This window comes from Thunnus thynnus, chromosome 18, assembly GCF_963924715.1.
Source record: "Thunnus thynnus chromosome 18, fThuThy2.1, whole genome shotgun sequence".
Classification (NCBI taxonomy): Eukaryota; Metazoa; Chordata; class Actinopteri; order Scombriformes; family Scombridae; genus Thunnus; species Thunnus thynnus.
Window position 1 is genome coordinate 4,117,145 of NC_089534.1, and position 27,649 is coordinate 4,144,793.

The window sequence follows — 27,649 nt, forward strand, 5'->3', positions numbered from 1 at the left end:
GAGTCTTACCGACCCAATTGCAATATTCAATAAATACTAAAAATTATCGGGATCACATATAATTAAACAAAGAATAAGTATATATGGTCATATCTGTAAATATGCCAAGTTATTGTTATATAGATTTAAGGTCAGAGCCATAGCTCAGGCTGCATTTATGCTCATATTACTCGTATTGTATCGTATTGTATCGTCTTGTGTCGTATCTCAGTTAACATTTGACTCATATTGTATATTATGTATCTCATCATATTTAAACAAATACTGTACATGCTCTTTTTTACTGACCTTCTGTCACTGTGTCTGTCTTTCTGAATTTGATGAAGACAGCAATGATGACGACCACCACCACCACCACCCCAACCACTGCACCAGTGATGATGTAAAGAGAGGGACCTGTGTTCAGAGGATACAATTAACCAATGATATCAAATTCATTACAAAACATACAGTCAAACATGTGACACCTCATCTTAAACTATAGAATCTATTGACTCAGTATGTGAGATTTGTGATTTACATGTGATCAATCAAATACAGTTTTTGTACAATTATTGATTTTTCTTGCTCTAGTTTGATTTTTCTGACCAGTCATATCATTTCCCACCTGTGCATGTGATCTTTTCAGAATCTTATCAAAGTTTTCTTTTTGGCATTTCAAACCCAGCAGTGTATCTGGTAGACTGAACATTATCTTACCTGAATTGGACTTGTCTGACTGATCATCAATTGTCCCTTCTGTGAAGACAGGTGTGTAGTGAGCCTCTATCTGGACATTATTCCTCTCGACCACCTGGCAGGTGTATCTTCTGTTGTGGCCACTCTGACGCTTCACAGTCAGAGGAGAGACACACTTTATCAGTTCGGTGATCTCGTATCTGACACCTTCACCACGCAGCACAGTACCTGTTTCATTCACCCAGCGGATGCTGTTGCGTAGACAACGAGGGAGGCTGCTGTATCTCAGCAGAGAACACTCTAATGTGACTTTACCATCTCTCTTTGCATCGGCATCTGGTGGAGATGGCAAGACTGAAAGAAAAAAGTAAAAACTGTTACTGTTACTGTTCAAACTTTTTTCATGTTTATACCAAACTAGAGTCAGTGTAGCTGGTTTAACATGTAACTTGTAATATCAGGGAAAAATTCAGTTTCACTGAAAAGAACTGAAGTGAAATGAAAGATAACTGAGCTGAACTGAATGAGGACCTATCCATGGTGTTTCCTTGAATAAGATAAGCTGACTTAAACTGAAAATAAATATGTTACAAATAAGCTGTAGTGTTTATTATCCAAAAAATTAACAACATATGAACTCTAGGTCTCTGCAGTGGTGGATTGGGACTTTACCCCACTGCCATCTGTGCACCATTTGCTCATATGTGCATGACTTTGATGCAAAGTATGGCTGAGGTGAAGGGGGACATTGCCATCCCTTGAGCCTTGTTTGGCTAAAAGTGAAGCAAATACATTTTTATGACAAAATATTAATCGCTAAAATAACAGATATTTTCATATCTATATCACCTGTGCTGATCTTTTCTACACTTAAAATAATTTATTTCCGTCACCTTCACCTCTGACCACCCCAGCATTGTGTCACCATTCAATAGGAGGGTTTTATACTGTACTTCCACTCCCCCTTAGTTTGGGAGAGCCCCGTCATACTGAACCCTCCACCTGAACTTGCAAACAGAGTTGGGGTGGACAGGGTGAAGGTGTAGTAGCTGGTTAGAGATTGACCTCTGTGCTCCTGTCAGCTGACAGCATCTGGCACCACATGCCATCTGAATTAAACATAATTTAACTCTTTAATCTCAGTGATAAATGAGACTCACTTGTCATAATACTTAGAAGCACAGCACTGGCCAGTTCAGGACTCTGTTGACAGGAGTATAAACCAACATCCTCAGCAGTAATGTTGTTGATGACCAGAGAGCAGTTGGTATCCAGACTCATCCTGGCAGCTCGGGCTGAGTTCTTCACAACACTTCCATTCTGGACCAGACCAAATGTGTTAAACTTATCTCTGCTGTAAAGCCAGTTAACTGTGGAACAAACTCTGTCAGAAGATGAAACATCATCACAGGGCAGAATGGCCTCATCTCCAGGTCTGTAGTAGAGATGGAAGTCTGCTCCACTGATGCCTGGTTGAAAGAAATCATGTTTTGTGTGAAATGACACATTGCATTTAAAATCATCTGCATTTTACATTTGCAACCACAGTGAGAGAATATGTCAACCTACGCCATCTAGTGGTGGTGTTTATAGGAGAGAATCGTTTTCATTTATGTCTCAATCATTCAGTGAGCTGTTGGCTCTTTGGGATTTTTTAAACTATTCTCCAATGTTAAAACCACAGAGTTAATCAAAATAAACAAAAGTTGATTGAGATCAAATCTGCTGATCTGATGTTTTGGTTTGTTTTTTGTGTGCTTTTATCATTCTGTGCATTGTATGTACTAACTGTATATTATATTATAATGTTAATATCTGCATATTTTATTACATGGACAGAGTTTGAAGGACAGGTTGGCATTTTTTCAAGTCTGTCTTAAATGCCATAATCATTGCTCCTGTTCGTACTGACCATTAAGAGATCCCTTCATAATGCACTTACAATGTAAGTGAAAATCCACAGTCCTCCTTTCATCTCTTTAAAAGTTTATCTGAAGCTAATATGAAGCTTCAGCATCCAAATGAGTCAAATCAAGTAGATATCTTTCAACATTACAGTCTTTTTAGTGGCAAAGTCCCTCTTTTTGTTACTATACTTCCACCTGCAGCTCAACAGGGAAACACTGTCCGAGGAAACACAAAGAGGGAATTTGATGCTAAACAGACTGTAAATGTGTCAGATATCCACTTGATATGACTAACTCAGACTGATGAAGCCTCATATAAGCTTCACATCAACTTTTAAATGCATTTTTGCACTAAATGACTGTGTGGACACACTGTAGATTTTTGCGTCCATCACTGACATTGAAAGCACATTTGAAGGGGATCTTTTAATAGCCAGTATGAACAGGAGGAATGATTACAGTGAGGAAAACCTCTTTCACTGTTCATATGGACATCTGACTGCTGTTTTAAGACACACTTGAACAATTGTGAACTTGAGAGAACAGACTATTCGATCTAGTTTATATACATTTGAAAATACATGTAAACTTAAACTGACTCATAATTGCTGTACTTTTTATTCTCTCACACAAATATTTGTAAATTTTGTTACAATGTTACATTCCAGAAAGGTTATTAAAGATTATTAAATGAGCAGCTAAAGCAGGAAAATAGTGACAAATAGTAGCAATTTCAACTTTTATTTAATAGTAATCAAACATTTACATTTAAATAATAAAACACTACTTTACCTTCAAACTGAAGCACCAAAATAAGAATTAATTCCAGCAGAGTCATTCTCTGTCAGCAGGCAGAAGTTTTCTGCCGTTTCTCCTCTGCTACAGATCTGTTTGTGATGGAGCTGTTTCCTCTTTGTGGTTGACTTTCTGAGCAAAAATGACAACACTCAACCTGTTGTAAGTCTTACAGAGTAATGAGTTACAACACTCCTGTTTTGAAAATTATGAATAAATTCCTTTTTAATAGCACCCTACCTCATTACTTTGATGTACTTCTTGAACAGAACAACACAAACAGCTAATAATATAACTAATGCAATGTTTTAAATGATTGACGGTGCATTAAAAGTGACTTGACTGAACAGACATACACGTTATATACTACTGATGTAGTTTATCCAAAAATCGATAACTTTATATCAGCATGTCAGTTATTCCACTGTAATCAAATACACTTTTATTTCTGTGATGTATGTTGCTCACACACAGTGCAGAATAATGGAGAAGCTGTAAAAGTTGTGAAATTAGAAGAGGAAGTGCTTGTTTGGTGAGAAACCAAAGAGGAATAAAAAAACTATGGCCATGTCAGCTAGTTCTTATTTCCTGACAGAGCATGATCTGTATATATACACATATATATATGTGTGTGTGTGTGTGTGTGTGTGTGTGTGTTTGTGTGTAATTGTCAACATCAAATTCATCTTATCCCCTATTTTTTTTTCGGGAGCTCTACTTGAATATTTTTTCATGATTTACAATTTTTAAAAAAACGCCTTATTTATCTTATACTGGCCTTTATGCAGCCGCTCAGTTCAGCCTCTGTCTGAAACAGGCCGTTTTGGTTCCCGTCTCTTTAAGGCCCCCCTCTGTTCTGATTCAACAGCTGTTGGAAGCTGCCCCTCAGCAGGTATCTGCGGTCTGTTGAGGCAACAAACCATGAAACACACTATAGTCGTAGGATTCCACTGCTTTTCCACATTCTTTACTTGAAATATTAACTTCTCAAATACATCCGTACATGTTCAAGCTGAAATCAGATCTGACATATGAGAGTGGTCAATGCAAACAACACATGGAAGAATGTTTAGAACAACCTTAGCAACAAAGGCTACAGAACAGACAGCTGCTTATGGGCATGCAGGATGAACTGACATCAGCTCGTCAGCAGGATAGAAAAAACCATCATAAACGAAGCTTTCAGAGCAGGTTGAAGCCCCAGATTTTAACTTGCAGGGAGCATTTCTATATATTACATTCACCTCAAGTTTTGGGACTTTAACCATTTAATATCCGACATGACGTAACAGTATATAAATAACAGAGAAGCAGAAAAAGCATGATATGTCCCCTTTAATTCTGAGAGTACTTTATTTAATTTATTTCTGTCCAGTTTGCTTTACATTTGAAGTGTTTCTTTTTGTGCACAGTTGAAAATTGTCATGTTTTGTGAATTTCTGGTGACTGACAGTTCTGTTGATATCATCACACTGACTGTCAGAACGTAGCTGTGTTTTAATTTGAAGTTAAATTTTAGACAGAGTTTAAGTTTGCTGAGCACACACACTGGAAAAATGACACCATGATATACAGGAAATGTGTTGACAGACACCCACAACAAGACTCAACATAAATGGAAAAACAGCTCATAGATGGTTATATAGATCTGTTTTATTACAGATTTTGGCAAGTTTTTATTTCATAGGTATAATTATGTTTAAAGTAAGACTTTGATCACTGTAATCCTGTTTATACTCGCATTTAAGAGATTAATAATGTGAGACCTCAACAGTCTGAGTTTGACAAATGGACAAAGTGGGTATCTACCAAACTTCCAGTTGCTTCAGTACAAAACTTTCCCTTTTGTGTTACTTTCCCTCCACCAGCTCAGCTGTAGGACACACTGTCTGGGAAAACACAAAGAAAACATTTGTGCTAAGAAAACTGTAAGTTTGAAAGACAATCCTTTTAATGATTTATAAAGCATGAAATGGCTTATCCCCAGCACATAGAGCAGAGTTACTAAAACCACATGTCCCAGCCTGTTCCCTGAGGTCCTCTGATACCCTGCTGCTGCTGTCACAGCACCACACCTATAAAAACATCAGGGACACAGAAGTCTTATGCACCCAAAATATGAATCACCTTGCCAGCAGAAATTAATGAGGTGACCTCAGTGAGCACTTTTAAAAACCAGGTAAAACCTCACCTATACAAACTGGCCTTCAATTAACTTCCTCTTCTACTTATGTATGTTCCAGCATCTACCTATGTATGTATGTATGTTTATTGCACTTTGTGCACTTAATGTCCAATTTTTTAATGTATTTTCATGTTTTATTCTCTTATTTTTAATGTATCTTAATGTTCTGTTATTTTAAATGTATTTTAAGTATTTTAAATGTTTCTTATTTTTTATGTTTTCCTTATGTCCTTTGGTTGCAACTACTGTATGAAACATTTATGTACTTTGGTAGTATTGGGAAATGCAATAATTATAGAGTTTTTAAGAAATAATCTAATATGATAATATATCACACAAATCTAATACAAAACTACACACTGAAAAGTATTAAAAGTAAAAAGTGAAAGTGAAAAGTATTTTCTGTTATTGAGACATGGAACCCGTTAGCACTATCTCTGATCATTAGTGTAGGCAAAAATCACAGTGTGAGTGGGCATGGAGAGAATCAGGTGGGCCTATCCAATCCAAGACCAATCATACTTAATAGGTTCTGAAACGCATATGTTAACCAAAATAGGCCATTACAACTATACTTGCCTGTATGGACCACAGTTTAATCATTAGAAGCCTTATACATCATCAGACATAATGTCACAGGCACCAAGACGAACATTAACAGCATCACATAGCCGGGCACGGTGGCCACATATTTACACTACTGACTGTATATAAATATGGATGACGCGTCTCCACTTCCTGCCGCTATGCTAAAGTGAAGCCAAAATACCTCCTTTGTGGGAGGTGCCATCCTACTTGTGTGACATCATTTGGAGCCAGAGTCTGACAGACACAACAGCGTAGTGTATGGATAGAGGTAAACCAGTACCAACATGCTCAGTGGCCACATAAACCACACACATGCATTCACACACGCAGAGATGGCAGACACAGCAATGTCAGCATAAAATCCAATTGTACACACAACAAAAACTATAGGCTACCCAATAAACAGTAACATTAACGTCTTTCTGTGACTGCTTTGTTTCTCCATGGTTTTTATCTTGACCTACATTAAAAGCAGCTGGATAGTGGACAGTTGGCTCCTACTCCTCTGTGCAATGCTGTACACTGAGTGAAAGAGGAGAGGCTGCTTGCAATCCGGCATTAGCGAAATGCACTGCTGCTCAACAAATCTGACCTATCAACATCATCATCATGGTAAACAAGAAGCAAGAAACAAGAAATGTTTTATTTTTACTGGTTGCATAGTCAGATGATTGAAACAGTATTCATTGACTGCTATTCACTGGATGATCCAGCAAAAAAGGAAGCCTTCTGATTGGGCGCCAGATACACATTTATACACATATACACACAGACACACACCTACAAACACATACACAATGGAGGAGAGCGATACAAGTACCGGTAAGATATAAGTAAGAAAAGTTCATCTTAACAACATGTCAATGACAGAAAATCACATAACAGCACATATCATCCATAAGTGACTATGACAATGATAATAGGAATATTAAATAAAAACAAACAAACAAACAAAAACAACAATCTATATATACATACAAATATGGTCAAATTGAGTCCAGATATTGAAAAAAGATACCCCAAGATTGTTCTCATAATCAAAACAAGTTCATGCAAGTCCCTGTCAGGAGAGAGGGTCCTATGGTAGACCCCAGAAAAAAGAAAAAAAAAAATTCTTGAGCAGAATGGATGAATTAGTGGACAGTCTCAACATAAATGCAATAATATATCATCATTCAATTTACATTTATCACAGATTGGAGACACAAAGAGGTAAAATCTGTGTAACATGACCTTAAAGTGATGGTAACGGTGAATCACTTCGAACTGAATTAACCTGTGTCTGCTGTTTATTGAACAGCTATGAATACAGGAAAGTACTGTCCTCCATATTTTATCAGGCAACACAGCATTGATTTCCCTCTCTCAAGCCCTCTTGATAAAGTTGACAGATACAGAGTCCTTAGAAAAATAAATTCACAAATCTAGTGCAACTCACAGGCATTTTGCGAAGGAAAGCATCTCCCACTTTGAGTCCACTTGTGAGAGACAAGAGGAATTCCTTTGGAATTGCTTCCTCTGTCACCAGAGAGTAAGAAGCTTATAACTTTTGAAGTATTGTTAACAGAATATTGATCAAAATTCAGTGTGCAGTGTTGTATAGCTCTAATGCAGTCGATTGTAATAATAATAACTGATTGTTTTTAAATCAGTTATTTGAATCCAAGATTCAGAAAATAAATTGAAACACTGCATAAAAAATAACAATAATCAACTAATTTGGTCGTTTTAATCTTTTTTACTGGATATCACAGCAGTGCTAATGCAATATGACACAAAATTATGACAAAATGAAGTGCTGCAACTGCCAAAATAACATAAAAACATTAAAAGAGGCTCGCAGTCCACCCCATATAACGTTAAATCCCAAGGGGCACATTTGGATACTGTGATATGTTCACGAAAGAAGTGCAAAATAAAATGTTCTAAGAGCAAGAACTCATTCGATTATTAAGGGTGCTTATTTTTATTCGCAACTTGTAAAACTGAGCTGGTGGAAATAACACAATGTGCAATATTTAGATGCAATCTATTGCTAGAAGAACTTTTAATTTCACTTGTTATAAGAGAGTGATGCTGCCAATTGTCTATTTAAAATCATACACTGACTAAGTTATGGATCACCAAGTTTTTCTACCATCACTTTAATAGAACGACCATCTTAATGCCGAGCAAAGCAAGTCCAAGCAAGTCCACAAACTACAAACAACTACTCAGCGTTTGATGATCCAGCTGTCCGCTCCCTTACAGACAGAAAACACTCAGCAGGTTTTATGAATGCACCTACATTATGATTAGTCTCATTTCCTCTTCCTCTTTCCTCTCATTTATTTTTATTCGTTGACATAGCTGTAGATCTTGCTGGGATCTGCTTCCATCGTCACCGCAGTCTTGACTGTAGAATAAGTCACCTCCTCCTCCTTCACCTGTATAACACAAAGCAGAGGTTTATTTATTAAGCAGAAGACTGTTAACTGCAAAACTGTCTACTGTATGTTTGCAAAACAATCCTGATTGTATATTATACATAACATATACTGTATTATTACACCTGTATATGATTGCTGGACATCTCATTACAAAACCATGGGCATTAATATGCAGTCTAACTAAAGGTGTTGAATGGGGTTGAGGTCAAGGCTCATGTTGAAACAGGAAATGTCCCTTCCCTAACTGTCACCACAAAGTTGAAAGCACACTAAAATATTGTTGTATTCTGCATTATCATTAATGGAGAAGTAATAGACACATTTCCAGGTTTACATGTATATTTTGGGGCTCTACTGGAATATCTTTCCATGATTTAGACTTAGAAACAGGTCCTTTATGCAGCCCCTTAGTTCAGCCTGTATCTGTAACAGGTTGTTTTAACTCATGTCTCTTTAAGCCCCCCCCCCCCTCCTGATGAGCCCAATCTGTTTTGACTGATTATGTCCCCTTTAAGGTTTTTCCTTCATTGGAACTCAGGGACAAGGTGTTTTTTATTTTTGGTAATATGGTATACATTTTAGATGGGACCATTATTAATGTACAATACATAAAGGTGTGGTTAGTCACTCACCTTTTCCTTGGAAGCTGTCTTTTGATTGGCATGGTTAACAGTGACATAGGTCAGACTGTCGTCTGGCTCATCCTGAGGTTCCTGAGGATCCTGTGGTTTATAAAGTATCAACAGAAAGTTCACATTACCTGCCTGTATTTATCAAGTGCAGTATTGTTTCCCAACCTGATGTGAAAATACATTTCTTTTTTAATGTGTAACTTAACTTTGCTTTACATTAGAGACAAATGTACTTTAAATAACTGTATTGTTGCAGTACACCTTCTGGCCACCAGTGGCAGCACTGAGCACAGATATAAATCATTGGTGATCTAATGTTTTTACATGAAACTGATGAAAGAAAAATAAAATTACACACCATCTTAGATTCTACATAGACTTGCCTGAGGAATTCATCTCCACCTCTCAGTGTAAATCATGACTTTGTTATTTAACATAAATATATTAAATTAATTTAATCCTCGGTGGGGTTTATTATACATTCATCCATTGTGGAGCTTGATGAGCATTAAATGGCTTCACTCCTGTAGCCACCCAGGACTGGGATACATAATATGGCGGCCCTACATCAGGTGTTAACCACCAAGAAACCAAACTACAATCATGTGAATTTACTCTGTTGCAGTGAGAGAATCCACATTCATTTAAATGAATTGGATTTGGTCTTTGGTGGTTTCAGAGTTATCTGGATAGAGGTTTACTGCATGATTCAGATACTGTAATTTAATTTTCTTGCATCATGAAACAGGCCAGAGGCTGTATATGTGTTTATCTATCTTATTAGAAAATATTAAATATATTTGAAAATACAGTTTACTCACAGGGGGATTGACTGTTTTTGGAAAATCTGTAACAAAAGGGAAGGTCAAATTTCAAGATTAGTCTTCAAATATCATCATTCTGTACAGTAGACATTTTATTATTAACATTGTGGCAATGGAAAGACAAAAAATGTTTATATCTGTGTGCAAGGTACATTAATAGTATTAATACTTATGCTTCATGCAACACTGTGGGAGTCTTACCGACCCAATTGCAATGTTCAATAAATACTATAAATGACCAGAATCGCATATACTTAAACAAAGAATAAGTACAATAACCGGTGATGTCTAACCAGTGCCAATCAGCCTACAGTCTAGGCAGGAAGCCACAAATGAAATATCATGCTCTGATATTATATATATATATATATATATACAAGCCTCAAAACTTCTGGAACAAAGTTATTTAGAGTGATGAGACCAAAATTGAGTTTTATCGTCACAACTGTAGACACTATGAATGATACACATCTTACAGATTCTGCCAGAGTATGTAAACTTATGAGCACAATTGTAAATAGTTATTGTTACATATGTGAATATGCAAAGTTATTTTAATATAGATTTTATGTCACATAGTCCAGCCGTAGCTCAGACTGAATTGTTACTCATCTCGTCTTGTCTGATATTGAATCATATCTCATTTAACATTTAACTCATATTGTCTATTAAGTATATCATGTTATATTTAAACAAATACTGTACATGTTCTTTTTAACTGACCTTCTGTCACTGTGTGTCTCTTTTTGAATTTGATGAAGACAGCAATGATGACGACCACCACCACCACCACCCCGACCACTGCACCAGTGATGATGTAAAGAGAGGGACCTGTGTTCAGAGGATACAATTAACCAATGATATCAAATTCATTACAAAACACACAATCAAACATGTGACACCTCATCTTAAACTATAAAATCTATTTACTCAGTATATGAGATTTATGATTTACATGTGATCAATGAAATACAGTTTTTGTACAATTATTGATTTTTCTGACCGGTCATATCATTTCCCACCTTGTACATGTGACCTTTTCACAATCTTAGAGGCAAAGTTTTCTTTTTGGCATTTCAAACCCAGCAGTGTATCTGGTAGGCTGAACATTATTTTACCTGTATTGGACTTTTCTGACTGATCATCAATTGTCCCTTCTGTGAAGACAGGTGTGTAGTCAGCCTCTATCCGGACTTTTTTGTTCTTATTGATCCACTGGCAGGTGTATCTCCTGTTGTGGCCACTCTGACGCTTCACAGTCAGAACAGAAACACAGTCTGTCTGTCCGATGATCTCGTATCCGACACCTTCACCAAGCAGCACAGTGCCTGTCTCATTCAGCCAGCGGAAGCTGTTCGGTCGACAACCAAATTGATTGTATCTCAGCAGAGAACACTCTAATGTGACATTACCGTCTCTCTTTGGATCAGCATCTGGTGGAGATGGCAAGACTGAAAGAAAAAAGTAAAAACTGTTAATTTAGAGTCAAAATGCTGCTTTTCCTGGCTTTTTTCATGTTTATACCAAACTAGTGTCAGTGTAGCTGGCTTAACATATAACTTGTAATATCAGGGAAAATTCAGTTTCACTGGAAAGAACTGAAATGAAATTCAGGAAAACTGAGCTGAACTGAATCAGGACCTATCCATGGTGTTTCCATGAATAAGACAGGCTGACTCAAGCTGAATATAAGTACGTTATGAATAACCTTTAGTGTTTACTAGCCAAAAAAATAACAACAAATGAACTCTGGGTCCCTGCAGTGGTGGATGGGGACTTAACCCCACTGCCATCCGTGCACCCTTTGGTTATATGTGCAAGACTTTGACAAAAAGTATAACTGAGGTGAAGGAAATGTCTGATTGGACAAATCAAAATTGTGACTTTGTGATGACAATAGATGAAGGATCACCAACATTATTTTAATTTTTCTTGTGTGGAACATGAATGACTGTATAAAATGTCATGGTGATCCATCCAATAGTTGCTGAGATATTTCAGTCTGGACCAAAGTGGCCAGACCACCTGACTGACAGACACTGTCATCCCTTGAACCTTGTGTGACTAAAAGTGAAGCAAATACATATTTATGACAAAATATTAATAGCTGAAATAGATATTTTCATGTCTGTATCACCTGTAATGATCTTTTGTATACTTATAATAATTTATTTCCTTCAGCTTCACCTCTGACCAAACCGCCATTGTGTCACCATTCAAAAGGAGGGTTTTATACTCTACTTCTACTCCCCCTTAGTTTAGGAGAGCTCCGTCATACTGAACCCTCCACCTGAGCTTGGAAACAGAGTTGGGGTGGACAGGGTGAAGGTGTAGTAGCTGATTGGAGATTGACCTCTGTGCTCCTGTCAGCTGACAACATCTGGCACCACATGCCATCTGAATTAAACATAATTTAACTCTTTAATCTCAGTGATAAATGAGACTCACTTGTCATAACACGTAGGTGCACCTTAATGTCCTCTTTATCGCTCTGTTGACAGGTGTATAAACCAGCATCTTCAGCAGTGATGTTGTTGATGACCAGAGAGCAGTTAGTGTCCAGACTCAGCCTGGCAGCTCGGGCTGAGTTATTCACATTTCCATTCTGGACCAGATCAAATGTGTTAAACTTATCTCTGCTGTAAAGCCAGTAAACTGTGGAACAAACTCTGTCAGAGGATGAAACATCGTCACAGGGCAGAATGGCCTCATCTCCAGGTCTGTAGTAGAGAAAGATGTCTGCTCCACTGATGCCACCTGGTTGAAAGAAATCACGTTTTGTAGGAAATGACACATTACATTTAAAATCATCTGCATTTTACATTTGCAACCACAGGGAGAGAATGTGTCAACCTACGCCATCTAGTGGTGGTGTTTATAGGAGAGAATCGTTTTCAATTATGTCTCAATTATTCAGTGAGCTGTGGTTTCTTTGGGATTTTTTAAAGTATTCTCCAATGTTAAAACCACAGAGTTAATCAAAATAAACAAAAGTTGATCGAGATCAAATCTGCTGATCTGATGTTTTGGTTTGTTTTGTGTGCTTTTATTGTGCTGTGCATTGTATGTACTAACTGTATATTATATTATAATGTTAATATCTGCATATTTTATCACATGGACAGAGTTTGAAGGACAGGTTGGCATTTTTTCAAGTTTGTCTTAAATGCCATAATCATTGCTCCTGTTCATACTGACCATTAGGAGATCCCTTCATAATGCACTTACAATGTAAGTGAGGGGGGACAAAATCCACAGTCCTCCTTCTGTGCAAAAATCTATTTAAAAGTTTATCTGAAGCTAATATGAAGCTTCAGTGTCCAAATGAGTCAAATCAAGTAGATATCTTTCAACATTACAGTCTTTTTAGTGGCAAAGTCCCTCTTTTTGTTACTATACTTCCACCTGCAGCTCAACAGGGAAACACTGTCCGAGGAAACACAAAGAGGGAATTTGATGCTAAAAAGACTGTAAATGTGGCAGATATTCTCTTGATATGACTAGGTCAGACTGCTGAAGCCTCATATAAGCTTCACATCAACTTTTAAATGCATTTTTGCACTAAATGACTGTGTGGACACACTGTGGATTTTGGCCCCCATCGCTAATGTCACAGCCCAGCTCTCGACTACAGCTAAAAAAAGTGAAATCACTCAGGTATCCAATAGCACAAAAGTAAATTTATTTAAAACAAAGTACTCAAAACAAGCATAAAATAACAAATGGGTAGGGTTAGTGTGTAAAATCAGTCATGTAGGGAGTGCATGAGTGAGTGTATGCTGTGTAGGTGTTGTATGGTGAAACAAAGGAAGAAGAACCAAAAAGCAATGTAGAAAAGTGTGGAGGAGAGAGAAGAGTCTGAACTGGCAGCTTCTCTGGTTCTATACATGGGACACACAGGGCCCAGGTGTGTCCAGTCCTGCTAATCAGTGTGCACTCAGGAACCTGCCCCTGCAGGACACAGCAGCAACAAGGAGCACAAAGCAGAGGGGCTATGACACGTACATTGAAAGCACATTTGAAGGGGATCTTTTAATAGCCAGTATGAACAGGAGGAATGATTACAGCGAGGAAAACTAGAAGAACTATTGTGAACTTGTCCTTTAAAGGAACCACAGAGAGAACAGAGAGCAAACAGACTATTTGATCTAGTTTATATACATTTTTAAAAATACATCTAAGCCTAAACTGACTCGTAATTGCTGTACTTTTTATTCTCTCACACAAATATTTGTATACTTTGTTACATTTTTACATTCCAGAAAGGTTATTAAAGATTATTAAAGGAGCAGCTAAAGCAGAAAAATAGTGACAAATAGTTCCTAGTAGCAATTTTCACCTCAACTTTTATTTAATAGTAATCAAACATTTACATTTAAATAATAAAACACTGCTTTACCTTCAAACTGAAGCACCAAAATAAGAATTAATTCCAGTAGAGCCATTCTCCATCAGCAGGCAGAAGTTTTCTGCCGTTTCTCCTCTGCTACAGATCTGTTTTTTGATGGAGCTGTTTCCTCTTTGTGGTTGATTTTCTAACTGAAAATGACAACATCACCCACCACCCAACCTGTTGTAAGTCCTACAGAGTAATGAGTTACAACACTTCTGTTTGTGTGTTGTACATTCAGACAGCAGAACAAGAGACTCAATTATAACAAACTTGTTTTTCAAAAACTGCTGTTGTGTCATTTTGGAAATTATGAATAAATTCCTTTTTAATAGCACCCTACCTCGTTACTTTGATAGACTTCTTGAACAGAACAACACAAACAGTTAATAATATAACTAATGCCATGTTTTAAATGATTGACGGTGCATCCAAGGTGACTTGACTGAACAGACATACACATCATATACTACAGATGTAGTTTATCCAAAAATTGACAGCAGATTCTACAAATATCTTCATTCTGTCCATGTATACTCTTTTTCTGAAGTGAAATCTTGTATCTCCAAATGTAAAGATGCTGAAAACTGAAAGGTTAATCTTTTAAAAATACAAAATACATATTATGATGATCTAGGTTGACATCAGCATGTGTGTTTTTCCACTGTAATCAAATGCATTTTCATTTCTGTGATGTATGTTCCTCACGCACAGTGCAGAATAACGGAGAAGCTGTAAAAGTTGTGTAATTAAAAGAGGAAGTGCTTGTTTCATGAGAGACCAAAAAAGAATAATCTGTTGAGGTTACGTCAACAAACCATGAAACACACTATAGCAGTAGGATTTCAGTACTTTTCCACATTCTTGTGGAAACATTCACATGTTCAAGCTGAAATCAGATCTGACATATAAGAGTGGTCATCGCAAACAACACATGGAAGAATGTTTAGAACAACCTTAGCAACAAAGGCTACAGAACAGACAGCTGCTTATGAGCATGCAGGACGACCTGACATCAGCTCATCAGCAAGATAGAAACAAAACGTTCAGTTCAGGTTGAGGCCCTGAATTTTGACTTGCAGGGAGCTTTCCTACATATTACGTTCACCTCAAGTTTTGGGACTTTGACCATGTTTAACATCCAACATCATAACAGTATATAAATAACAGAAAACCAGAAAAAGCATGATATGTCCCCTTTACCTCTGAGGGTACTCTGAGGGATTATATAAATACCTGTAATCTGATGTATTTCTGTCCAGTGTTTTGCTTAATGTTTGAAGTATTTCTTTTTGTGCACATTTGAAAATTGTCATGTTTTGTTCATTTCTGGTGACTGACACTTTTGTTGACGTCACCACACTGACTGTCAGAAAGTAGCTGTGTTTAAATACACATTTATATTTTAGACAGATTTTGAGTGTGCTGAGCACGCACACTGTAAAAAATGACATCATGGTATACAGTAAATGTGCTGACAGACACCCACAACAACACTCAACATAAATGGAAAAACAGCTCATAGATGAATAAAGGTCTGTTTTATAACAAATAGCCACTTTGTTTGTTTCCCATCTACAGAGCCAGTGCTGTGTATGAACAATAGATTTTTTTTCAGTGTACACACAGAACGGGCAGCTAGCGGACTGTGAGGAGATGCTCACTGAATTTGACAAAAAGTGTTTTGAACAATCTTTCTCCAGAATCACTGAATCTACCTTTAATTTTTTGGGCATTTGCAGAAAGGGTGGTGCAATTTGGTACAAATTATAAGAAAAAACAGAAAAAAAAAGTAAGAAGTTAATTCAGTAAGTAAGTACCCACTCATTTCCTTTAACAGACAGAAAATACTTTTCAGTGAATGTGTTAACATGCACACTAGTAACCTGGTTTTGATCGTACGTATTCTGGATGTGGCGTTAACATGGAACATGAGAAACCAGGTTATTCATATCCCTGTTTACATGATTCTCACAGTATCCAGTATTCATTGTCTTGATTTATGAGCATCTCAGCCACTATTTTCTGTACCAAGAAAGAATGTTCAGAAACCTGGATCAGGTGTTTACATGCGACAGTATCCTGGTTTTTATTGAAGTGCACCAGGTAGCATATACAGGTTTCTCAAAACCAGAATAATACTTTATCCAGGTTTCTGAAACCAGGACAAGGTGTTTACTTTTAAGAAGTTACTTTTAGAATTTATTTCAAAATTCATTTAATGGTTTACAAAGCATTAAGTGGCCCCAGCCTATATAGCAGAACTACTAAAACCACATGTCTGACTATGTTCCCTGAGGTCCTCTGATACCCCGCTGCTGCTCTCACAGTACCAAACCCATGAAAACATTGGGGCGCAGCCTTCTTATGCACCCAAAATATGGATCATTTTATCAGCAGAAATTAAAGAGACAACCTCAGTGAGCACATTTAGAGGCCAAGTAAAAACTCACCTACACAAACTAGCCTTCAATTAACTTCCTCCCCAACATCTACATCTATTGCACTTTGTGCACTTTCACGTGTCATTTTTTAATATATTTTCATGTTTTATTCTCTTAGTATCTCTAAGTATCTTAATGTTTTTCTTATTTCTAATGGATTTGAAGTATTTTAAATGTTTCTTATTTTTAATGTTTTTCTTATGTGTACAACACGTTGGGTTGCAACTACTGCATGAAAAGTGCTATACAGATAAATAATCTTAAACTTGAAAGGGTTACGTAATTTGTTAGTATATGGGAAATACGATCATTATGGAGTTTTTAAGAAGGAATAAAATATGCTAATATAACGTTTGACACAAAAAAATACACACTGAAAATTATTTTCTGTCAGTTAAATAATTGTTAAGAGTCTAATTTATTAAGAATTTTTGCAAATTAACAACTACATATGAACCCAAATATAATGAGTGGACACTTACCAACTCAACACTTGTACCAAATTGCACCACCCTTTCTGTAAAATGCCTTAAATATGTTTTTTTTAAATATGTACAAATTACTCAGAACATTTTCAGAAAATTAGTATAAAATTAAAGAACCTGTAAAATAAAGAGTGACCCAAACTTTCACCTGTTCTGATATCCTGATGCAGACTGAATGAGGTACACCTTACTATAACTACAGTCTGTTACTGGGACATGGAGCCATCAAAGACCATTAGCACCATCTAGTGGGAGGTTGTTTTGGGGGTTTTTGCAACAAACTACCATCAAAGTATCCAGAGGACATAATGTATTTTATTCCCCCATGACAGAATCATTTACATTTTTATCCAACTGTACATTTAATTTCTGTGTAAGTAAAGCTGTAGTCTACCTTTTTAACATTCTCAACTTTGGTTAAAGCAAAACTGGCTTCTGAAGAGTTTGACTTGAGGAAGGAATTCAGCTTCATGTAGCTTCCTTAAACCATCATAACACAAACCCTTTTTAAACTTACATATTCATGAACATTGCCAAAACGTCCAACAGTGTAAAAACATATAAAAATCCTGTACTGTATGTAACCTTATTTCTATATTTTATGCAAAGAATGAGTGTAAAGAAAGCACTCTTAGGAACAATGTACAGTTGTATTACTCATCATATTTTATTACATGCTAAATATTGTGCTGTCAATTGGTGGCCTATTTACACTTCCAGCAGACACAGAGCAACAATATCATCCAGTTGGAGTCTTTCTGTCACCTGATCAATTGACTGAACCTGAAACTAAATGTACCTGAAACTAAAACTATGAGCTGAAAGAGACAAAAAGCTCAGTAAAGCTGCAGAGCTGGCTTTAATTCTTTGTTGGTTTGTCAACACAAGTGACTTTTTTTAAATTGCAAGCACTTAAATCTATATTGTAAATGTAAAAAATATCAAAAACTCTCATTTTATCTCAAAGCTTTGATCACTCATGTAAAATGACATTTTACTTTTTTTATGTTGATATTAAGGTTGTTGATCACTGCAGTCAGGTAGCAGCAGGAGTTGCTTCTACATTTTCATACTTGACTTCATTGCCATCGTCATGGACCTGTGAAATACAAAACAACATGTGAGATTCTGAAAAAGTGTTTCAAGGGTACAAAATGTTGTAGTTTTTTTTTTGAAACTCACGTTGTTTTCATCAGGTGGTGTTTTGTTCCCTGGAAAAGAAATAAAAGAATAGTAGTTTAAATTCTGAACTTCTGGTGGTTTATGTTGAAAAATGAATACAAAATTATGTTCTGACCTCTGCCTTTGATGAGAAGAACAACAATTACAGTAATCAGGAGAAGTCCTGCAATACGCAGAGTCAACATGACGTAGTCCAGAGGAGACCAATCTGTGGTACATCCTTTAGAAAAACATGCCAGTTAATCATTGAACTAATATTGAATTCCTTGCAGAACAAAATAACCATAATGTATCTGTGGAAAATAAACACTGTTTCCTCTTTTTAATGTTGCTGTTGTGAAGATACTTGTACATGTGACCTTTTCAAAATCTTAGAGGCAGTTTTCTTTTTGGCATTTCAAACCCAGCAGTGTATCTGATAGGCTGAACATTATCTTACCTGTACTGGACTTTTCTGGCTGATCATCATTTATCCCTTCTGTGAAGTCAGGTGTGTAGTGAGCCTCTATCTGGACTTTATTTTTATTATTCATCCACTGGCAGGTGTATCTCCTGTTGTGGCCACTCTGACGCTTCACAGTCAGAACAGAAACACAGTTCGTCTGTCCGATGAACTCGTATCCGACACCTTCACCAAGCAGCACAGTGCCTGTCTCATCCACCCAGCGGAAGCTGTTCGGTCGACAACCAAGGCTTCTGAATCTCAGCAGAGAACAATCTAATGTGACTTTACCGTCTCTCTTTGGATCAGCATCTGGTGGAGATGGCAAGACTGAAAGAAAAAAGTAAAAACTGTTAATTGACCACTGAAAAGCTGCTTTTCCTTACCTTTTTTCATGTTTTTACCTAAATAGTGTCAATGTAGCTGGTTTAACATATAACTTGTAATATCAGGGGAAAATTCAGTTTGACTAGAAAGAACTGAAGTGAAATGAAAGAAAACTGAGCTGAACTGAATCAGGACCTATCCATGGTGTTTCCATGAATAAGAATATGTGCATGACTTTGACACAAAGTAAAACTGAGGTGAAGGGGAATGTCTGATTGGACAAATTGAATTTGTGATTTTGTGATGGCAACAGATAATCACAATGATTATTTTAATTTTTCCTGTGGGGAACATGAATGACTGTATCAAATGTCATGGTGATCCATCCAATAGTTGCTGAGATATTTCAGTCTGGACCAAAGTGGCCAGACCACCTGACTGATGGACACTGCCATCCCTTGAACCTTGTGTGACTAAAAGTGAAGCAAATACATATTTATGACAAAATATTAACAGCTGAAATAACAGATATTTTCATGTCTGTATCACCTGTACTGATCTTTTGTACACTTATAATAATTTATTTCTTTCACCTTCACCTCTGACCACCCCAGCATTGTGTCACCATTCAAAAGGAGGGTTTATACTCTACTTCTACTCCCCCTTAGTTTGGGAGAGCCCTGTCATACTGAACCCTCCACCTGAACTTGGAAACAGAGTTGGGGTGGACAGGGTGAAGGTGTAGTAGCTGGTTAGAGATTGACTTCTGTGCTCCTGTCAGCTGACAACATCTGGCACCACATGCCATTTGAATTAAACATAATTTAACTCTTTAATCTCAGTGATAAATGAGACTCACTTGTCATAACACTTAGGTGCACATTAATTTCCCCTTTATCTCTCTGTTGACAGGTGTATAAACCACCATCCTCAGCAGTAATGTTGTTGATGACCAGAGAGCAGTTAGTGTCCAGACTCATCCTGGCAGCTCGGGCTGAGTTCTTCACTACATTTCCATTCTGAACCAGATCAAATGTCGGAGACAGATCTCTGCTGTAAAGCCAGTTAACTGTGGAACAAACTCTGTCAGAGGAGGAAACATCATCACAGGGCAGAATGGCCTCATCTCCAGGTCTGTGGTAGAGAAAGATGTCTGCTCCACTGATGCCTGGTTGAAATCACGTTTTGTAAGAAATGACACATAACATTTAAAATCATCTGCATTTTACATTACCTACGCCATCTAGTGGTGGTGTTTATAGGACAGAATCGCAGAAGATTCAGTCGTCCAAATGAGTCAAATCAAGTAGATATCTTTCAACGTTACAGTCTTTTTAGTGGCAAAGTCCCTCTTTTTGTTACTATACTTCCACTGCAGCTCAAAAGGGAAACACTGTCCGAGGAAACACAAAGAGGGAATTTGATGCCAAAAAGACTGTAAATGTGTCAGATATCCACTTGATATGATTGACTCAGACTGCTGAAGCCTCATATAAGCTGCACATCAACTTTTAAATGACTGTGTGGACACACTGTGGATTTTGGCCTCCATCACTTACATTGAAAGCACATTTAAAGGATCTTTTAATAGCCAGTATGAACAGGAGGAATGATTACAGCGAGGAAAACCTCTTTCACTGTTCATATGGACACCTGACTGCTGTTTTAAGACACACTTGAACAATTGTGAACTTGTCCTTTAAAGGAACCACAGAGAGAACAGAGCAAACAGACTATTTGATCTAGTTTATATACATTTGAAAATACATCTAAACCTAAACTGACTCATAATTGCTGTACTTTTTATTTTCTCACACAGATATTTGTATATTTTGTTACATTTTTACATTCCAGAAAGGTTATTAAAAATTATTAAAGGAGCAGCTAAAGCAGGAAAATAGTGACAAATAGTTCCTAGTAGCAATTTTCACTACAACTTTTATTTAATAGTAATCAAAAATTTACATTTAAATAATAAAACACTACTTTACCTTCAAACTGAAGCACCAAAATAAGAATTAATTCCAGTAGAGTCATTCTCCGTCAGCAGGCAGAAGTTTTCTGCCGTTTCTCCTCTGCTACAGATCTGTTTGTGATGGAGCTGTTTCCTCTTTCTGGTTGACTTTCTGAGTAAAAATGACAACATCACCCACCACCCAACCTGTTGTAAGTCCTACTGAGTAATGAGTTACAACACTTCTGTTTGTGTGTTGTGCATTCAGACAGCGGAACAACTGAATTATAAGAAACTTGTTCAGAGAACCTCAGAGATGTGCATGAGTCAGGAGCTTTGGTTGGACTGTATAAAAATACAAACCAGTTTTATTGGGTTTTAAAAAGCAAGCGATTTAAAACTACAAAAATAATAAATACAAAAAACAAACATTAAAGAGAGTCTCTAGGAGATCTCCTACAAGGAAAAAGCGTTGTCCTCTTCTCCCAAGGAATTCAGGATCACCTCTCCCCCTACATGTCTGTAGGCTTTACTTTTTATACTTTTTATCTGTCACTTATAGCAGAGGACATGGAACTTTTGTACTTATTTTCATTCACTTTTTGAGATTGTTATCGGAGGATTTCTGCAAGATGCATGAACAGCCCCTGTATTGCCTCAGAGTATCAGTTAGTTTTGTGATGTTTGTTTGTATTTGTACAGTCATTCTTGAAGGTTCAGTTCTAGTTTAGTACACGTTGCACAAGTTGTGCAAATTCCTCAGAAAGTGGTGCAACACATTAAGTTATGTTAATTTTGTCCCCAACTTTAATTAAATGAAATAGTTTAAAGCAGGCTTGAATAGAGTTTGTCTGGGCCACATATACAGTTTCAACAATCCCTCAGTTCAGCCTCTGTGTGAAACAGGTTGTTTTAGCTCCTTAGTCTCTTTAAGGCCCTCCTCCTCGATGAGCCCACTCTGTTCTGATCGGCCAGATCTCAGGAGCTGCCCCTCTACAGATAAGCGCCAGCTATGGACACTGTGTAAAGACAACCTAAAACACAGGATTTCACTACTTTTTCTCATTCTTTACTTGAAATGTCAACTTTTCAAGTACATCCATACATGTTCAAGCTGAAATCAGATCAGAAATATGAGAGTGGTCATCACAAACAACACACGGAAGAATGTATGGAGCAACCTTAGCAACAAAGGCTACAGTACGGATGGCCATTTATGGGTAAGAAAAACACGTCGGACTTTTAACATGTTTACATCCGACATCATAACAGTATGTAAATAACAGAAAAGCGGAAAAAGCATGTTATGTCCCCTTTACCTCTGAGAGTACTTGTGATTGTATTAATACCTGTAATCTGATTTATTTCTGTCCACTTTGCTTTAGGTTTGAAGTGTTTCTTTTTGTGCACAGTTTTAAATTGTCATGTTTTGTTCATTTCTGGTGACTGACAGTTTTGTTGATGTCATCATCATCAATTACACAGTGTCAGAAAGTAGCTGTATGTAGAGTGGGAATCATTCCAGCGACCAAAATCTGTTTCAATGTACATACAGATTGGACATGTGAGTGTTTTAAGATTGACTTTAAAAGACGTGAACCTATCCATTTACTTGTGCTGTGGTGTCTTTAGCCACAGTGCTGTTTCAGTCAATAATCATTGCAATCCCATGATCAGTACTCAGCCAATCACGTGAGTGCTAAGCATATATACAGCACCTGTATTATAGGATACAGGATTCTTAATTTATTCTATGACAGCTGTACAATCTGTCAGATGTGTGTTTTCAGCTTTCCAGAGAGTTTTCTGCCTTAAAGAAGCCTCCGCTGTTACGGCTATCAGCTGGTCTCAACATCGAACTGCTACATGACGCACATTTCCTAATTTGGACATCATTCCCAGCGTTGGGGGTGTTCACCAGAGATAAAGCTGAGCTACTGGCACATGCGAAGTGCTCCCAAAGGACTCTCCATAATCTGTTGTTTCCCTTCTCCTTTCCACAAAGTTAGGTTGTAAAAAATAGGCAATAAAAGAAAAGTGCAAAGCAATAATCGCCTTTGAAGTTCTTCCCTACACGTTACACGCTGTACTGTCTCTGTCTTATGGGTGTATAAATAGTTAGAGGTCTGTCTGCAGTGAGGCGATGAGTAAAGTTTTAGTTCAGTAGTCAGCGCAGTCGTCTATGATCTGGGACTCCAGTTTGAGACCCGGTGTGGGGACCTCCTTCGTAAGGTAGTTTATTCATGAACACTCATTGTAACACTTTTAACTTTCTAAAATTAAAAACGTAATAAAAACAAAAACAGGATTTTTAGGCCTTTTTCCACATTTATTCGAACAAATAATAATAATAACAAATATAGATGCAAATACGAATACCGGGCTCTCTGCACATCCCGAGTATGTATGTGTTAAAATAACATAAAAACAATAAAAAAAGGCTCACAGTCCACCCCCTACAATGTTGAATCCCACGGTGGGGCACATTTGGATGCTATGAAATATTTTCTCAGAACAAGAACTCATTTGACTATTTATGGTGATTATTTTTTCGTTGCAACTTGTAAAACTGAACTGCTGGAAATAACACGTTGTTTTTTAGTCAATATTTATTACCTAAAAAGATGGAATCTATCACTAGAACTTGTAATTTCACTTGTTATAAGAGACAATGATGCTGCCAATTTCATCTATTTAAAATCATACACTGGCTAAGTAATGGATCACCAAATTCTTCTACATCACTTTAATAGAACAATCATCTTAATGCAGAGCAAAGCAAGTCCAACAAAAACTAGAAACAACTACTCAGTGTTTGATGATCCTACTGTCCGCTCCCTTACAGACAGAAAACACTCAGCAGGATTTATGAATGTAGCTACATTATGATTAGTCTCATTTCCTCTTCCTCTTTCCTCTCATTTATTGTTAATCGCTGACATAGTTGTAGATCCTGCTGGGATCATCGTCTGCTTCCATCGTCACCGCAGTCTTGACTGTAGAATAAGTCACCTCCTCCTCCTTCACCTGTATAACACAAAGCAGAGGTTTATTTATTAAACAGAAGACTGTTAACTGCAAAACTGTCTACTGTATGTGTGCAAAACAATCCTGATTGTATATTATACATAATATATACTGTATTATTACACCTGTATATGATTGCTGGGCATCTCATTACAAAACCATGGGCATTAATATGCAATCTATCTAAAGATGTTGAATGGGGTTGAGGCTCTGTGCCGGCCATAGTCAAGTTCTTCAACACCAAACTGGGAAAACCATTTCTTTATGGACCTGGCTTTGTGCTCAGGGTAATTGTCATGTTGAAACAGGAAATGTCCCTTCCCAAAATGTTACCGCAAAGTTGAAAGCACACTAAAATATTGCTGTATTCTGCATTATTATTAAAGGGGAACTAATATGCACATTTCCAGGTCTATATTTAAATTCTGGGGCTCTACTGGAATATCTTTGCATTATTTACAGTTAAAAGCTCCTTATTTATCTTATACTGGCTCTTTATGCAGCCCCTCAATTCAGCCTCTGTCTGAAACAGGCTGTTTTAGCCCTTGTCTCTTTAAGGCCCCCCTCTAGATGAGCCCTCTCTTTTCTGATTGGTTAGTTCCCAGAAGCTTTGGCTAGCTCCAGAAGCTACATAAACCAACAGTAGTAGCAGGATTTCTTTTTTTTTTCATTCTTTATTTGAAATGGAAACTCCTCAAATACATCCAAACATGTCTGAGTCTGAATCTGATGCAAAATATTCAAGGGTAAGCAGAGGTAACAGTGCAAATGAAGCGTTCAGAGCAGGCTGAAGCCCTTGACATGCAGAGAGCACATTTTTCATATGCTCACCTCAAGTTTTGGAAATTTAACCATGTCTAACATGGACATCCAACATCATAAAAAGCATGTTACGTTCCCCTTTAAGATTTTTCCTTCATTGGAACTCAAGGATCTAGTCCAAACCATCATAAACTGCCCTACATTAAAAGTACAAAAACTGTGTGGACAGGTGTTTTTTTATTTTTGGCAATATAGTATAGATTTTTGATGGGACCATTATTAATGTACAATACATAAAGGGGCGGGGGGGGGGGGGGGGGGGGGGTTGGTCACTTACCTTTCTCTTGGAAGTTGTCTTTTGATTGGCATGGTTAACAGTGACATAGGTCAGACTGCCGTCTGGCTCATCCTGAGATTCCTGAGGATCCTGTGGTTTATAGAGTATGAACAGAAAGTTCATGTTACCCACCTGTATTTATCAAGTGCAGTATTGTTTCCCAACCTGATGTGAAAATACATTTCTTTTTTAATGTGTTTCTTAACTTTGCTTTACATTAGAGACAAATACTACTACTACTTACTTAGAGACAAGTACTACAAGTACTTTAAATAACTGTATTATTGCAGTACAACTTCTGGCCACCAGTGGCAGCACTGAGCACAGATATGCATCATTGGTGATCTAATGTTTTTACATGAAACTGATGAAAGAAAAATAAAATTACACACCATCTTAGATTCTACATAGAGTCGACTGCGGAATTCATCACCACTTCTCAGTGTAAATCAAGATTTTGTTACTTTACATACATACATGATGTTAATTTAATCCTTGATGTTTTTTTATTTTCTACAGCACTGATGAGCATTAAATGGCACATGTTGCTTCACTCCTGTAGCCACCCAGGACTGGGATACATAATATGGCGGCCCTACATCAGGTGTTAACCACCAAGAAACTGAAATCCAATCATGTGAATTTACTCTGTTGCAGCGAGAGAATCCACATTCATTTAAATGAATTGGATTTGGTCTTTGGTGGTTTCAGAGTTATCTGGATAGAGTTTTACTGTGTGATTTAAATACTGTAATTTAATTTTCTAGCATCATGAAACAGGCAAGAGGCTGCTTATGTGTCTGTCTATCACATTAAATATATTTGAAAATACATTTTACTCACAGGGGGATTGACTATTTTTGGAAAATCTGGAACAAAAGGGAAGGTAAAATTTCAAGATTAGTCTTCAAATGTCATCATTCTATACAGTATCAGCCTGATCGCCAGAATAAAACGCTGGCATTGTACCCCTCTGCAAACCACTGATACGTTGAATCTGTATGTTTCAAAATGTTTAATACATAGCATATCAACATTTCAACAATATGTATCATATCAACATTTCTAAAGTGACATACTTCACATGACATCAATATGAGCTGACTTTCTTATTAGGATGAGGAGGGGTTGGTGGATGGCTAGAAAGTTAGTTAGACGACAGATGAAAGACAGTTGGAAAATAGCAGAGAGCACTGTTCGAGACCACCTGGAAACCAGTGCCTTCCTGTTTCAACCAATAAAACCAGGTGTTTGTGGTGAGACGTCGGGACATTTGCAGCCGTTTTTATTTTATTTTATTGTTTTTTTTTTAACCCAAACCATGATCTTTCCCTAACCCTAACCAAGTGGTTTTTGTGCCTAAACCCAACGATACCTTAACCACAGCACTGTCACATCATAAAATATCATTTATCAAGTGATAATGGCCAACATTGAAATGTACACATTCAACATATGAAATGTAGACATTCAACGTATCCGTGGTTTGCAGAAACGTACAATGCCAACCTTTTATTCTGGCGATTGCGTTGACAGTATTCATGTTATCATTTACATTGTGACAATGGAAAGTCAAAAAAAACATTTCAAATCACCATTCTATATCCGTGTGCAAGGTACATTACTAGTTTTGGTACTTAAGCTTCATGCAACACTGTGGAAGTCTTACCAACCAAATTGCAATATTCAGTAAATACTATAAATGATCAGAATCACATATGAACATTAAACAAAGAATAAACACAATAACCAGTGATGTCTAACCAGTGCCAATCAGCTCACAGTCCAGTCAGGAAGCCACAAATGAAATATGCTCTGATATTTGAAAATAAATAGTTGTTGTTATATATGTAAATATGTTAAGTTATTTTAATAAAGATTCACATAGTCCAGCCATAGCTCAGGCTGAATTGTTACTCATCTAGTCTCATATTGAATCATATCTCATTTAACACTTAACTCATATTGTGTATTAAGTATATCATGTTATATTTAAACAAATACTGTACATGCTCTTTTTACTGACCTTCTGTCACTGTGTGTCTCTTTCTGAATTTGATGAAGACAGCAATGATGACGACCACCACCACCACCACCCCGACCACTGCACCAGTGATGATGTAAAGAGAGGGACCTGTGTTCAGAGGATACAATTAACCAATGATATCAAATTCATTACAAAACAAATACTCAAACATGTGACACCTCATCTTAAACTATAGGATCTATTGACACAATGCATGAGGTTTATGATTTACATG

General features: G+C 37.0%; 3 protein-coding genes and 1 long non-coding RNA gene across 4 annotated transcripts; all 4 read right to left on the bottom strand.

The window, feature by feature from the left end:
* Positions 1 to 280: 280 nt before the first annotated feature.
* Positions 281 to 3,463, bottom strand: LOC137169873 (uncharacterized). Its single transcript, XM_067573283.1, has 4 exons — positions 3,378 to 3,463; positions 1,839 to 2,147; positions 700 to 1,032; positions 281 to 396 (listed from the first exon to the last, which is right to left on the bottom strand). The coding sequence occupies exons 1-4, from the start codon at positions 3,421 to 3,423 to the stop codon at positions 281 to 283; spliced, it is 804 nt and encodes a 267-aa protein (XP_067429384.1). The 5' UTR covers positions 3,424 to 3,463.
* Positions 3,464 to 6,605: 3,142 nt separating this feature from the next.
* LOC137169874 (carcinoembryonic antigen-related cell adhesion molecule 1-like) lies at positions 6,606 to 13,640 on the bottom strand. Its single transcript, XM_067573284.1, has 7 exons — positions 13,622 to 13,640; positions 12,487 to 12,849; positions 11,157 to 11,489; positions 10,762 to 10,869; positions 10,036 to 10,061; positions 9,215 to 9,304; positions 6,606 to 8,579 (listed from the first exon to the last, which is right to left on the bottom strand). The coding sequence occupies exons 1-7, from the start codon at positions 13,638 to 13,640 to the stop codon at positions 8,487 to 8,489; spliced, it is 1,032 nt and encodes a 343-aa protein (XP_067429385.1). The 3' UTR covers positions 6,606 to 8,486.
* A 3,669-nt stretch (positions 13,641 to 17,309) lies between these two features.
* Positions 17,310 to 21,345, bottom strand: LOC137169875 (uncharacterized). The gene is made up of 6 exons (XM_067573285.1): positions 21,300 to 21,345; positions 20,168 to 20,476; positions 18,979 to 19,311; positions 18,655 to 18,759; positions 18,540 to 18,568; positions 17,310 to 18,456 (listed from the first exon to the last, which is right to left on the bottom strand). The coding sequence occupies exons 1-6, from the start codon at positions 21,343 to 21,345 to the stop codon at positions 18,394 to 18,396; spliced, it is 885 nt and encodes a 294-aa protein (XP_067429386.1). The 3' UTR covers positions 17,310 to 18,393.
* Positions 21,346 to 23,590: 2,245 nt separating this feature from the next.
* LOC137169670 (uncharacterized) lies at positions 23,591 to 27,623 on the bottom strand. The gene is made up of 4 exons (XR_010924510.1): positions 27,415 to 27,623; positions 26,232 to 26,257; positions 25,389 to 25,478; positions 23,591 to 24,289 (listed from the first exon to the last, which is right to left on the bottom strand). It is a non-coding gene; the product is annotated as an uncharacterized lncRNA (long non-coding RNA).
* Positions 27,624 to 27,649: the final 26 nt, after the last annotated feature.